Here is a 14,409-nt window from a genome sequence, read left to right as displayed (position 1 = left end):
CTTCATGTGTAGGACTCTTGCATTTATCTCTAATGTCTGGGAAGGGAAACGACATTCTACTTTATCAGATGGGCCATAATATAAACAAATATTTTTAATATACAAGGAATATTAAAAATCATTATACGGTATTTTTCTGTTTATATTGTGGATACATGACTCATTTCAGCACAGAGACATATTTAGCTGTCTGCATACTTTAATATCAGCAGCATTCAATTAAAAAGGTATAAGGTTTCTTTACTGAGAACTAAAGCATTAAGCCATTTTATGTAATTGTTTAATTACCACTGCACCATTTGAATTTACATGTTAATATAACTTTCCATGGAAAGGAAAATGTAATCTTTTATTTTTGTTTCTTGCCTAATGAAAGCTATCTGTTAGATGGGCTAGTCTGGCAATTTGACTTAGGAAAAAGTAATATAGAATAAAGTTTTCATATGAACAAGGAAAAGAAACTAACTTTACTGCTCATCTCATTGGTCTGCCAAATTGGAAAGACATTTTAGGCCTGATTATCATGTTCTAATTCGTCTCTGGAGGACATTCATGGCCAACTAAGTGTTCATTAATCTATCATCTTCCTGTAACATTGATTTGTTCATTATCCTTTTAGAGTCTCAAATATAGAAACCAAGAATTGATGTGTAGTGTTAATGTGCTTACAGATGTTGCTACCACCTATCCAGATAAGAAGTCCATCTTAATGTACATCACATCACTCTTCCAAGTTTTGCCTCAGCAAGTGAGCATTGAAGCCATCCAGGAAGTGGAAATGTTGCCAAGGCCACCTAAAGTGACTAAAGAAGAACATTTTCAATTACATCATCAAATGCACTATTCTCAACAGGTAAAGTGTCCAAAGGACAGGTAATATTCAAGATGTTTTCTATTTTATATGCATTTTTAGGTATTATGTGCACATATATATAAAACGAATCTATATGTATATATACATGTATATATACAAAGCCTAATATATGTATATATACAGAAAGAGAGACAGACTATGTAAACCTTTTCAGTTTTGCTTCATTGACTACAATATTCTTTTCAAGCGTATTTAAAAAATACTATTGATATGTACCATATCGTAGGAATATAGAACATAATATATTACATTTCCATTGTGTAACACACAATGAAATGAAAGGCAAACTTACATACGTATTAAACTCTAAAATCTTCATCAACTAGAACAAAGAGCTAGAGAAAGATTAAAGGGAAATATTGTTTTTAATCATTAAAAATACTTTATGGCAATATGATGTACAAAATCAGATTTTGATTATTCAGGATAACTTTGAAAATAGAAAAGTGGTTTAAAATATTTCAAATAAACATTAAAGAAAAACATGATGAAATTCTTCATTATATAACTGTATAGAATTCACTGGGGTTCTTCCTTGACATTGGCTTGTTCTTTCTCTCAACCGTGGGTAGTTTGGATGTTTTCCTGTGCTTTCTCAGGCACAAGCAATAGTGAAGAAACCTTTAGCAACATTTCTGTTGGAATGTGTGGAAAGCTTTTAGGCCAAACTCTCTCACTTTACTGAGCTAGCTCTATATTAGCTTTTGAAATCTTTAGTCCTTTCCAGGGTATGGACCTGATGAATTCTGGTTTTAGTTACTTTGGATTTAGAGAAAATTGCTTTTGGATGCCTGTTTTTGCCAGATTGAAGAGTACCATCCCATATAAATATTGGAGTTGTATTACTATGGAATCCTCATGGTTAAATAGCATGCTCATATCTTCCCAGATCATTTATTCTCCAACATGACATTAAGTGCCATAATTCTGGGAGTATACCAATTTCTAATATCATTTATATATGTTTAGTATTAAACATTAAATCTCACCGTTTCCATTTAATGTTCTGTTTTCTACCATGTTGGAAAGTAGTCCTTTTGGGTTACTTATGGTTTTTCCTCCTCCTCTCTATCCACTCCCCCAAACCCTTCTCTGCAGATCACAGTCAGTCTAGCACAGGGCTATGAGAGAACTTCTTCCCCTAAGCCTCGATTCAAGAGCTATGCCTACACACAGGCTGCTTATGTCACCACCTCTGACCCTACACGGAGCCCATTTCCTTCACAGGTCTGTCAACATTTATTCTCTGTTGTACAAACCAGAGAACTGCTTCCAAGATAATCTAACACTGCTTTTACTTGCTTGAATTTTTCAGTGCTTTTTATCTCCCCGTGAAGAGCTGTTTCATTTTTCCCAGTTTTACTGATTCCCTCATATGATTCTGCTTTGTTATTGAGACTTCTCTAGGTTTACTATATGATGATTCTTCATAAATATGAATTCCCATAATAATGATTTCTACTTTCATTATGTAATAACCTCTAAGGTTCTCTTTGACAAAGGCTACTAATGGTTATAAAAAACATGAGGCTCATTAAAAGGTTTATATATGTAACTTCAAAAAGTGTGGGCAAATCTGTGAAAATTGCTAATTACACTATTTGGGGAGATTTTTCTAGATAAAGAAAATACATATACTACAAGTGAATTATTTTTTATATTCATTCCAAAATATATATTCTGTGTAAGAAAAATGCAACTGCAAGCTTCTTCATATGCTCTCCGTTAATTTTGCTAATTTAAACTTGTGTATAGCAGGCTCTGTAGTATTTATAAGAAAAAATCACACTCAAAGCAGGTCATATTCTAGGCAATGTTTCGTACTTTCTATATGAAGAAGCCTCTCAGTGGAGTTTTCCACTCTTGCAATATTGTATGGAATCCAACATACAAGAAATAGCCTTGTAGACGTTACAGCGTGGGAATGAAATGCGCTAAGTTTGCTAGATTTGCAAGAATTACTTTTTAACAAAAATGATTGATTTTGCTCAGCGGAGCCAATTTGAAACGTGCTAGATGATGTGATTTTTATCAAAACTACACTATAAATGAGAGTTTAAAAATGATAGACCTGATCCTATTGGTTAAAAAATGTGTACATTTTTGGAGACTCGATTTTTTTTTTAAGATAGTGGCGTGCATTTAATTAGTAATTTATTTGGCAGTTAATTGATGCATTAGCTAAAAATTCGGAACTCTGAAATAGTTACGACCTCCATCCTTGGCTAGTTTACTTGCAAAGCTCTCTTCTCACTCCCTCTCATTCTGGACCTCTTGACTCTCCATCGACTCTCTAGACTCTATTTATACCATTCCCCCCATTGAAATCACCAAGACTTAAGGAATAAGTGCCGCCTCCTAAAATTAAGGAGCATACACCAAGCAAAGATAAATGGGTTTTTTTCCCCCCTCTCATTATCACTTTATTGAGCTGCCTTTTCTAGGTTTTCTGCAATGCCTATTCTGGTAGCGCATTTTCACCTCATCACCACCTCATTAAGGCATTGCTCAGGTATGACTCCTTAATGGAGTAATTACAAATGGACTTACATCTTGATAGACTCTGCTCATTCTACCTTTGTGTAAAAATTACCGAATACATTATGTCATAAATTACAGATAATTCAACAAATTCACTTACCTGTGTTATTTAAAATAAGGCATTCAAATCAGTATAATGTTTATCCTTTGGAAAAGACACAGCACAAATCACAAGAGATGAGGAATGATATATTCTGACTGTTACTGAAGAAGCATATCAGAAGATGATGTTAAATGTAGTTAGGTTTGATAAGTGTATGCCTTTATTCACACTAAACATTAATTTCAAAAGTGTCAGAAGGACTGAGCTTACACTGCAGCTATAGGCTGTACCTGCTCTACTTCAAATGAAGTCAAGACAGGCTGGATCTGATGCCATCAGAAAGTTTTATTAAAGTGTGGTCTACAGAGAAAAATAAAGTCCTCTATAAGAGAGAGCCATGCGGGTGACTGTCCCCTATGGGAAAAACGTGCATGCCCCCACTCCCCAAACACATCACTCTGCTTTAACTGTTCATTTATTTATTCAACAAATAAGTATTCTTAGTCACAGAGCCAAATGGCTTTTATTCAGTTCTCCTAACTTTCTACCACTGAAGAAACATTTTTCTCAGCCTCTACACTTAGCAGGTTCTTCCTCTCTGACTATTCTGTGTCTTTGATTACCTGGCTCTTTCTGCTCTTCCAACTTCTTTAGCTTGTGAACCTCATGGGAGATTTCTTGGCCTTCTTATCTGTGTACTTGTTCTCTTAACATAATTTAATAATTAATAATTTAATCTGGCCTCAATCTGTATGCAATCTGTATTCAATCTGTATGCAAATGATCATTGTATCTCTGTCTTCACCACTTCCAATCTTTCTTGAGTTATAGCCACATTTCCAATTCATTTTCAACTCTGTGTTGTGTATCTATACCTTGATATCCACTAATATCTCAAACCTAGTATGTCTCCAAGTGAAATTTATTAGAGTTTCTTGTCCATTTTTTTATGTTATTCACAGTCCTAGTAATATTCACAATTTTTTTCACTTAATTTTGCCCATATAACAAGGCTACTCTCCTAAACTGCCTTAAAAAGATTTATGATATATTAATAATTTATGCTTTTATGCTCATTACACATGTATTTCATGTTTTCTTCAACCAAATTAAGTCACTTGTTATCCTACACAGGTGCCCCAAAATTTTCCATATTAGCTTTTATGCTTCCCTTAGCTCGGAGTGCTTTTGTCTCTGTTTTAAATAGGCCAACTTAATTTATATTTCTAGGCCTAATTAGTAAGTGGCAGAACCTGAATTCAAATTTACATTTATCCAACTCCATGCCCATCCTCATTATACTAGGGTGACACTGCACTTTCTCTACTGTGATTCTTGTATATTGGGTTACTCACATATAGAGCAGTATTCATACATTTGATTATGTAGCACTTGTTTTTTTAATCACCTACTATGTGCCAGGTACTGTTATTGGACTAAGTGACACATAAACAAACGTACAAAACAATCTGTGTCTGAATTTATTCTAATTTTATTATCCTCTGAATCTCTTCCCTCTTGCCATATGTTTTTAACTCATCTAATAAATGGTAGGGCCGTGTGTGGTAGCTGACGCCTGTACTCCCAGCACTTTGGGAAGTCAAGGTGGGTGGATCACCTGTGGTCAGAGTTCGAGACCAACTGAACCAACATGGTAAAACCCCATCTCTACTAAAAATACAAAATTAGCTGGGTGTGGTGGTGCACGCCTGTAATCCCAGCTATTTGGGAGGCTGAGGCAGGAGAATCACTTGAACCCGGAAGGCGAAGTTTGCAGTGAGTTGATATCGTGCCATTGCATTACATCCTGGGCAACAAGAGTGAAACTCTGTCTCAAAAAAATAAATAATAAAAATAAACAAATGGTATGATATGAGCATTTTAATTTTACATGTGAGCTTTTCTGTTTCATGATCTCTAGCACAGCATATCTGGTAGCAGAATTGGAGGCCAATATTTCATCAAAGTCATTTCCCTCCTGATGGAGTAGATGTGACTTAGGAAATAATTAGAGAAACCGAGGATTATTGTGAGGTTTCTTTTTTAAGCAACTGGCAAAATATAGAGTTGCCACAAACCAAGATGGGTGAGACTGTAGAAGGAACAGGTTTGGGAGTGAACATTAGGATTTCAGTTTTAAACATATTAATCTTGAAGTGCCTATAAGGCTATGAATGCATGTAAAGAAAGGGGATCTAAGATCAGAGTTGAGGATAATAATTTAGAAGTCAACACGTTGATAGTATTTAAATCCATTGGCCAGGATAAGATTACCAAGGGAAAATGTATAGACAGATAAGAGGTCTCTAGATGTATATATGATGAGGCATCAGCAAAGGGGCTGAAAAGGGTGGCTGGAAAGGGGAGAGAAAAAGCTGAAAAGAAAGGAAATGATGGATGTGGTATTCTGGAATCCAGAAGAAAGTGTTTTCAGGGAAAGGAAGATGTCTAACTACATTAAATATTGCTGGTTAGTTCAAATAACTTGATGATTGAAAATTATTCAGTGAATTCAGCAAAACGTCAGTAGTGTAAGATGTCTGGGAAATCCTAATATATAGCAGTTACTACAATGGAATTACTATTCACTCTTAAAACTTGGCCATTTAGACCAATAAGTTACGTGCTCACTCTAGTTTATGTCCACTTTAATAAGAACAATTTCAGTGGTGCGTGCATGTGTGTGTGTTGGGAGGTGTTGCTGATTACAGTAGGTTCAAATGACAGTAAAAGTGTAAGGCTACCTGCATTGTAACACTTAAAAAAATATACTGAGAGCTGAGTGCAGTGGGTCATGCCTGTAATCCTGGCACTTTGGGAGGCGGAGGCAGGCAGATCACTTGAGGCTAGGAGTTTGAGACCAGCCTGGCCAACATGGCGAAACCCTGTCTCTACTGAAAACACAAAAAGTAACTGGGTGTGGTGGCACACACCTGTAATCCCAGTTACTTGTGAAACTGAGGCATGAGAATCAGTTGCAGTCAGGAGGCAGAGGTTGCAGTGAGCTGAGATTGGCCGCTGCACTCCAGTCTGGACGACAGGGCAAGACTCTGTCTCAAAACACTACCGTAAATAGTTGATGGCCACAGAAACATAAACATACTTCTTTTAAATTATCCCATCCTGATAACTACTCATGTGTCTATGTATTAGTTTTCAATTTTTGATGCAACGACTGCAAACCTAGTGGCCCTGAACAATGCATATTCATTATTTTACAGTTCTGTAGTTCAGATGTTTAAAACAGATCTCATTGAGCTAACATTAACATATCAGCAGGGCTGCCTTCCTTCTGGAGGCTGTAGAGGAGCATCTATTTCTATGGCTTTTCTAGCTTCTAGAGGCTGACCACATTCATTGGCTCATGGCTGCCTTTCAACTTCAAAGCAGACAAGGGCAAATTGAGTATTTCTCACATGACATCACTCTGACCTATACTCTTCTGCCCCCCAACTTCTACTTTTAAGAGCCTTCATTATTACTTACTTGTTATGTGACCTTGAGAGAATTTCTTGAACTCTGAGCCTCAGTTTCCTCATGTATATTATTGAAACTATTTCTAACTCATAGAGCTATTTAGGAGAGTTAAATGAGATGAATTACATAAAGAACATTTCATGGCATAAGCACATTGTAAGTGCTCAAAAAAAACAAAAACAAAACAAAACAGTTACCGATATGATTACTACTTTAGATACTTCAGGGGATAGATAAGATTTTGTGGTCTGATCTGAGAAAATTTTTATATTTTTATTAGCACTTCTATGAGAAGAGATAGCCTGGATTCTGATTTATAAACAAACTCACAACCTGTATAGAGTTTGGCAAGTTAATATACCGAGTAAAAGATTCCAAGGAAAAGGATATCCTTTTTAGTTATGAGGTTGCTGAGGAACAATCTTGGAACCATGCAGAGTGAAACATAGTAATGCCTTTTATAAAGCAGAAAAAGCACTTCTAGGTGATTCCACATCCAGCAATCCTGTGTTGGGAGGGGATGAAGGAGAGGAGATTTTTCACTCTATCTCTGCCATTGCCCCTCCTGACACAACTTGTCCCTCAGACTGTACACAGATTGTAGAAAGGAATTGGCAAACAGAGGATGCAAAGCCAGCTAGTGGGGACCACTCCTTAGATTAAAATTATCATTGATTTGCTTCAAGGAAGCCTTTATACATTCTGATGTGACTGAACAAGTGACCCAGAAACAGAATTGTTAGGTTTTAGTCAACTCTATAAATTGGTACACTGAAGACTTCTGAGTAGAATTTTAAAACTGGAAAGAACCTTAAAGTGAATATATGTGATGTTATTTTCAACAGATACACTCTTATCCTTTAACTTCTTTTGAAATCTTACTTTATTGTGGCAAGAACACTTAACATGGGATTTGCCCTCTTAACTGATTTTTAAGTGTAAAATACAGCATTATTCACTATAGGTATAGGCATAAGTTGTACAATAGATCTTGAGAATTTTCTCATCTTTGATAACTGAACCTTTGTTAATTAACAGCTTCCCATTTCCTCCTCTCCAAAGCCTCTAGCAACTATTACTTCACTCTCTGATTTGATCAGCTTATTTTACGTACCTCTTATACATAGAATCATGCAGTATTTTTCCTTCTGTCACTGTCTTATTTCACTTCCCATAATGTCCTTAGGGTTCATCCATGTTGTTAACGTGGCAAGATCTCATTCTTTTTGAATATTAATCTCTTGTATGTGTGTAACACATTTTCTTTACTCATCCATCAGTGGACACTGAGGATGTTTACACGTCTTGGCTATTGTGAATAGTGTTGCAATGAATATGGGATTGCAGGTATCCCTTCAAGATCCTGATTTCAATTCTTTTGGATAAATATCCAGAAGTGAGATTGCTAGATCAAGTGGTAGTTCTGTTTTTAATTTTTTGAGGAACCACCATATTATTTTCCATAATAGCCATGCCATTTTTTACTTCACTAACAATGTACAGTAGTTGCAATTTTTCCACATCCTTACTAATGCATTTTTTAATAGTAGGCGTCTAACAGGTGTAAATGTGATAGCTCATTCTGCTTTACATTTCACATTTCCCTGATAATTCATAATGTTGAACATATTTTCATACACCTGTTGGCCATTTGGGTGTCATCTTTGGAGAAATGTCTATTCAAGCTTTTAGCCCATTTTTAATTGGGTTTTTAGGGTTTTTTGCCAATGAGTTGTAGGAGTTCTTTATATATTTTAGAAAATAACCAGCTGTTAATATAAGGTCTTCAGGTCTGACCACAAAATCTTATCTAAGTCCTGATGTATTTAAAATAGTAGTCATGATATTAGTTGCTGTTATTTTGATAACTTAGAATGTAGCAATACCATGAAGTATTCTTTATGTAATTCATTTTATTTAACTCTCCTAATAGCTCTGAATTAGAAATAATTCTCATAATGTATACATATGGTTTGTATTTTTCCCATTCCATAGATTGCCTTTTCACAGTGTTGTTTTCTTTTCTGAACAGAATTTTAGTTTTATGTAGTCTCAATAGTATTTTTTGTTTCTGTTGCTTGTGCTTTTAGTGTCATATCCATGAAATAATTGCCAGGATGAATGTCACAAGGTTTTTCCAATGTTTTCTTCTAGGAGTTTTATGGATTGAGGTTTTACATTTACATATTTTATCCATTCGGAGTTGATATTTGCATATGGCATAAGATAAGCATCCAATTTCATTCTTTTGCGTGTGGATATCCAGTTTTGTCCAACACCATTTATAGAAGAGATTATCCTTTCCTCCTTATGTATGCTTGGCTCTATTGTGGAATATCAGTTAACCCTATATGTGTAGATTTATTTCTGGGCCCTCTGTTCCATTGGTCTGTATGTCTGTCTTCATGACAATACAATTTATTTTTAATTACTGTAGTTTTGTAATATATTTTGAAATCAGGAAGTGTGATACCTCCAATTTTGTACTTCTTTCTCAAGGTTGATTTAGCCATTTGGGATTCTTTGTGATTCCATATGCATTTCAGAGTTTTTCTCTGTGTGAAAAATGCCATTGGAATTTTGATAAAGATTACATTCTGTAAATTGCTTTGAATATAATGACAGTTTTAAGTCCTTCTATCCGTGAATGTAGGATATCTTTCCATTTGATTTTGTCATCTTTAATTTCTTTCATCAATGTTTCATAGTTTCCAGTGCATTCTCTTTGACCTCTTTAGTTTATCACTGTTTTTTTTTTTTTTTTTTTTTTTTGGTGCTATTGTACATGGAATTTGTCTGCTAATTTCCTTTTCATTATTAGTTCAAAGAAACTCAACTAATTTTTGTATGATTTTGTATTCTACAACTTTTCTGATTTTCTAATTGGTTCTAGTGTTTTTAATAGATTGTAGGGTTTTCTATTCATAAGATTATGTCATCTGCAAATAGGAATAATATTCTTCATTTCTGATTTATATACCTTTTATTTATTTATTTATTTTTTTGCCTAATTATTCTAGCAAGGACTTCCAGTATTGCCATCAGTAGAAGTGGCAAGAATGGGCATACTTACCTTGTTTATCCTGTTCCTGATTTCATAGAAAATCCTTTCAGTTCGCAGTTGTTATGATATGAGCTGCGATCTTTTTATATATGACTTTTGTAATGAAGCAATTTCCTTCTATTCCTAGTTTGTTGAGAGTTTAATGTTTTTTTTTTTTAAATAACGAAATTGTGTTGAATTTTGCCGAACAAGTTTTTAGCATCTAATGGAATGAACATGTGACTTCTTATTTATTCTGTTAACGTGGTTTATCAAACTAATTGATTTTCATGTTGAACCATCCTTGTATCCCAAGGATAAATCTCACTTGGTCATGGTGTATGATCCTTTTAATGTGTTGTTAAAGTTTGCTGGAATTTTTTTGCGAGTTTTGCCTCTATATCCATCAAGGATATTGACCTGCAGTTTTCTTGGGATGTCTTTTTCTGGTTTTGGTAATGCTGACCTTATAAAGTGAATTTGGAAGTGCTCCTTCCACTTCAGTGGTTTTTTTTTTTGTTATTTTTTTGTTTTTTTTTTTTTTTGAAGAGTTTGAGAAACATTGACATTCTTTTTTTAAATGTCTGATAAAATCACTATGAAGTCACCTGGTCTTGAGTTTTCTTTGTTGGGAGATGAAAAATTACTGATTCATTCTCCTTACTTTTATTGATCTATTCAGACTTTCTATTTTTACACAGTTCAGATTTGGTAGGTTTTATGTTTCTAGGAATTTAACCATTTTTTAAGATTACACAGTTTCTTGGTGTAAAATTGTTAATAGTGGCATCTTTATTAAGATTAAAGGAGCGTTTTTGTGTTACAGTCCAAAAACCTAGAGGTTTTTTAAAAAAATGATTTAGCATAAGCAACTTAAAAATAAAAAGTTATTTAAGGTAAAGCCCTCATTAAGTATGGAAATTTTATAAGGATAGTATAACCAAAATACATCATTTATTCCACTAGGTGTGTCTGCATTTAGGAAATCTGTTAAATGCCTAGCATGTAATTTACATTTATTATTTCTGATTTTCAAAACAACCTTATAAAGATGTAACTCCACAAATGGAGTTATCTATCAAAATAAGTTAGGAAATGGATGCCTAAAAAAAGGTTGAATAGTGTGGGAATGTTATTTTTCTTGATCTATAAGTGATAATTCTAAATAAGAATAGGAAATTTTCTGTCATCCATGTCACAAATATATTTCCTGTTTTGTCCTCTGAATTATTCTATTCCTGTTTATGTTGATGTAAATAAGAATTTTAATGGTGTTAAACTTTTCAAAGAAGATTAAAGAACATTCCATAGCTAAGATATTAAGATGAAAACAGGAGTATAATAGGAATCTGGTCTGTGGGACCTGCATATGCTATTTTCCCTCTATTACTCAGTTTTCTAATCTCTAAAATGGAGATACTTTCAACTTTCCATGGGGTGGCTAAAATAATGCATAGTGTATGTGAGAAAAGCCTTCACTATAACAGTGTGTGTGAGAGAAAAACGACTCCATTCAACTTCTTACACAACAGGCATTCGATAATATTTAAGTATTTAAGGGTAAAGAAATATTTACAACAACATGGATCAACACTCTTCCCATTTTGCATTATATTTATAAATAACTCTGTAATCTTAAAAATTAGCCGGGCGTGGTGGCAGGCGCCTGTAGTCCCAGCTACTTAGGAGCCTGAGGCAGGAGAATGGCGTGAACCCGGAAGGCAGAGTTTGCAGTGAGCCAAGGTCCAGATCGCGCCACTGCACTCCAGCCTGGGCTACAGAGCGAGACTCTGTCTCAAAAAAAATATATATATATATATATATATATATCTCAAAAAATGTAGAATGAAAGTCCATTTTTACGTTTGGTAAAGATATTTGGAGTTTCTGGAAGAGATGATACGTTATTTTACCAACCATTCTGGAAAATGACTTTTCTGTCTCTTGATACCAGAGATAGGTCCAGAGGTATTGCTGTGGATGTTACAAAAATAGAGTCAATTTTTTCAAACCAAGGATATTTGAATGCTCTCATTTAAGTCATGTTTATTACATTTTATGGGATTTGTAGGTTCCTAGAATTTGAATGAATTATTGGATGGAATTGAGCTAATCTGTGTTACAATGTTTAAGCAGGTTAGGGTGGTTTATTTGTAATCATTAATAGATTGTTTGGATCTCCACATGTAGGCTAGATGCAGTATGCCTTCTTTAGGAAGGGCCTCTTAAGGAATATCTTTGTCAAACATTCAGTTTAATACTTTTTTATTATTATTTTTCTTTTACAAATCAAGTCTTTACGGAAGTAAGAATTTGTATTAAAATTGATTCACCTTCTTAGTTGTTGTGTGATTCAGTTATCTCTTGGCATACCTGTGTAATGCTTAGCTCACCTGTGTAATACAGGTGTGCTTACCTTGTTCACCATAACTATTGCCATGTAGCAAATCACCTCAAAACTTGGGAGCTTACAAAAACAACATTCAGTTTTCTTATTATCTCTCTTGATTCTGGGGCTCAGCTGGGTTCAGGGCTTCTCACATAGGTGTAATAAAATAGTAGATGAAGCTGAAGTCATTTTTGAAGGCTTCTTCACTCACATGCCGTTTGGCTACTGCTGGAACTTCAGCCAGGGCAGATGACTGGAACATGTATATGTGGCCTCATTTAATCTGCAGCCCCTCACTAAATGCTGGCTGGATTCTAAGGGTAAGTGACCCAAAGAGTACCAAGCAGAAACTTTATTGCCTTTTGTGCTTAGTCTTGGAAGTCACATAGTATAACTTCTGTCATGGTTGGGGTCCATCCTAGTCAAGGGGAGGAAACATAAACCCAACTCTTGATGGAGAAGTGTCGATGTTACATAATAAGAAGAACATGTAAGATGAAACATACTGTATTCATCTTTAAAAATACAATCTGTCGGAACTTACAAGATTCTTCTGAAGAATCCAGGTCAGTTGTGAAACGTGGCTAGCATGGTGCCTAACAGGTATTCAATAAAGTGCACTCTACTCACTGATGACTGTACTTGTTTTATGTAAGCTTGTACATATCTTCAAATATCCAGGCTCCTGATTAAGAAGTTTGCGAATGTCCTTGCACATAAGTGTCACGGAGTAGGAGACGAAATGGCCACCTAATTGCTTTCTAGCACAAATGAAATTTCAAATTCATTTGGAAATAATTTGTATGTGTAATTTAATGCCAAGAATATTAAGTAAAGAGCAACCTCTACACCCTTCATTTTACAGGTGAAGACACTCAAGCTCAGATATGCTAAGTCATATACCTAAGATTACAGAGCAGAAATACTGGGTCTAGGATCCTGATATCCTGAATTTTGTTAAATATGATGTCTTCTTAAGGATTATAATTATTTTAAGCTAATTCATCACATTGTCACATTTTCTGTAGGACAATCTCTAGTTTCTACATTCATTGAGTAACTTGATTTTCTTTTTCGCATTTATTTTATTACAATCTATTTTGTTTTTAGAATATAGTATTTTTAATCTTTTCTCTTTAAATTATTAACCTTATATTTTAATGAAACTATATTCAAAGTGTGGTAATATCAAAATTAAGATACGTGACAATCATGATTGAAAATGAAAACTTAAAGAGATATATTTCTTTTTTTTTTTTTTTTTTTTTGAGATGGAGTTTTTGCTTTATTGCCCCAGCTGAAGTGCAGCGGCACGATCTTGGCTCAGTGCAACCTCCGCCTCCTGGGTTCAAGCAGTTCTCCTGCCTCAGCCTCCTGAGTAGCTGGTATTACAGGTGTCTGCCACTACATCCAGCTAATTTTTGTATTATTTAGTAGAGACAAGGTTTCACCATGTTAGCCAGGCTGGTCTTGAACTCTTGACCTCAGGTGATCCACCCGCCTTAGCCATTCGAAGTTCTGTGATTACAGGCGTGAGTCACTGTGCCCGGCCATACAGATATATTTCTTAAAATGTATAACTAGTGGATACCCATGCCTAATTTTAATCCCTGCTATAGAATTCTGGCAGCACATATCTTGGCATATTTGTGGTCTTTATCTACAAATGATATCAGTGAAAAAATGTAATAATGCTTGGTTAGTCAACATAAACTTATTACCAAACTTGTAGATCAACACAGAACGTCCTATTATGTAATACATGCGGTAAATCCGTGTGGGTCTCAAATCTACTAGCAAACTTTTTTATTTTCACTAAGAGTTTACCCCCTTAACCATATAAATGTAAAGAAAACTATTAATTCTTTTGGAGAGAGATCTTATTTAATAGTAATTAATTTAGAGTGACTTTAAAATCAACACATAATTAGTGCTCACCTATTTTGTTCATTATAAAGTTTAATAGAAATACAGTCATTTTTTAAATTATGAGAATGCTATTAATTAAATCTTTGGGGAAATAAACTATCTTTGGAAAGATT

At 34.6% G+C, this 14,409-nt stretch overlaps 1 protein-coding gene across 1 annotated transcript in view; it reads left to right on the top strand.

Moving 5' to 3' along the window:
* The window catches only part of DMD (dystrophin), a 2,044,437-nt gene that overhangs the window by 508,350 nt on the left and 1,521,678 nt on the right, over window positions 1-14,409 (top strand). The window contains exons 8-9 of the mRNA XM_025371836.1: window positions 672-853; window positions 1,973-2,101. Of these exons, the coding sequence (XP_025227621.1) occupies window positions 672-853; window positions 1,973-2,101 (311 nt within the window). The remainder of the gene's footprint in view (window positions 1-671; window positions 854-1,972; window positions 2,102-14,409) is intronic.

The sequence above is a fragment of the Theropithecus gelada genome, chromosome X, assembly GCF_003255815.1.
Source record: "Theropithecus gelada isolate Dixy chromosome X, Tgel_1.0, whole genome shotgun sequence".
Classification (NCBI taxonomy): Eukaryota; Metazoa; Chordata; class Mammalia; order Primates; family Cercopithecidae; genus Theropithecus; species Theropithecus gelada.
The sequence above is the reverse complement of the archived record's forward strand: the minus strand, read 5'-3'. Positions and strand labels throughout refer to the sequence as shown.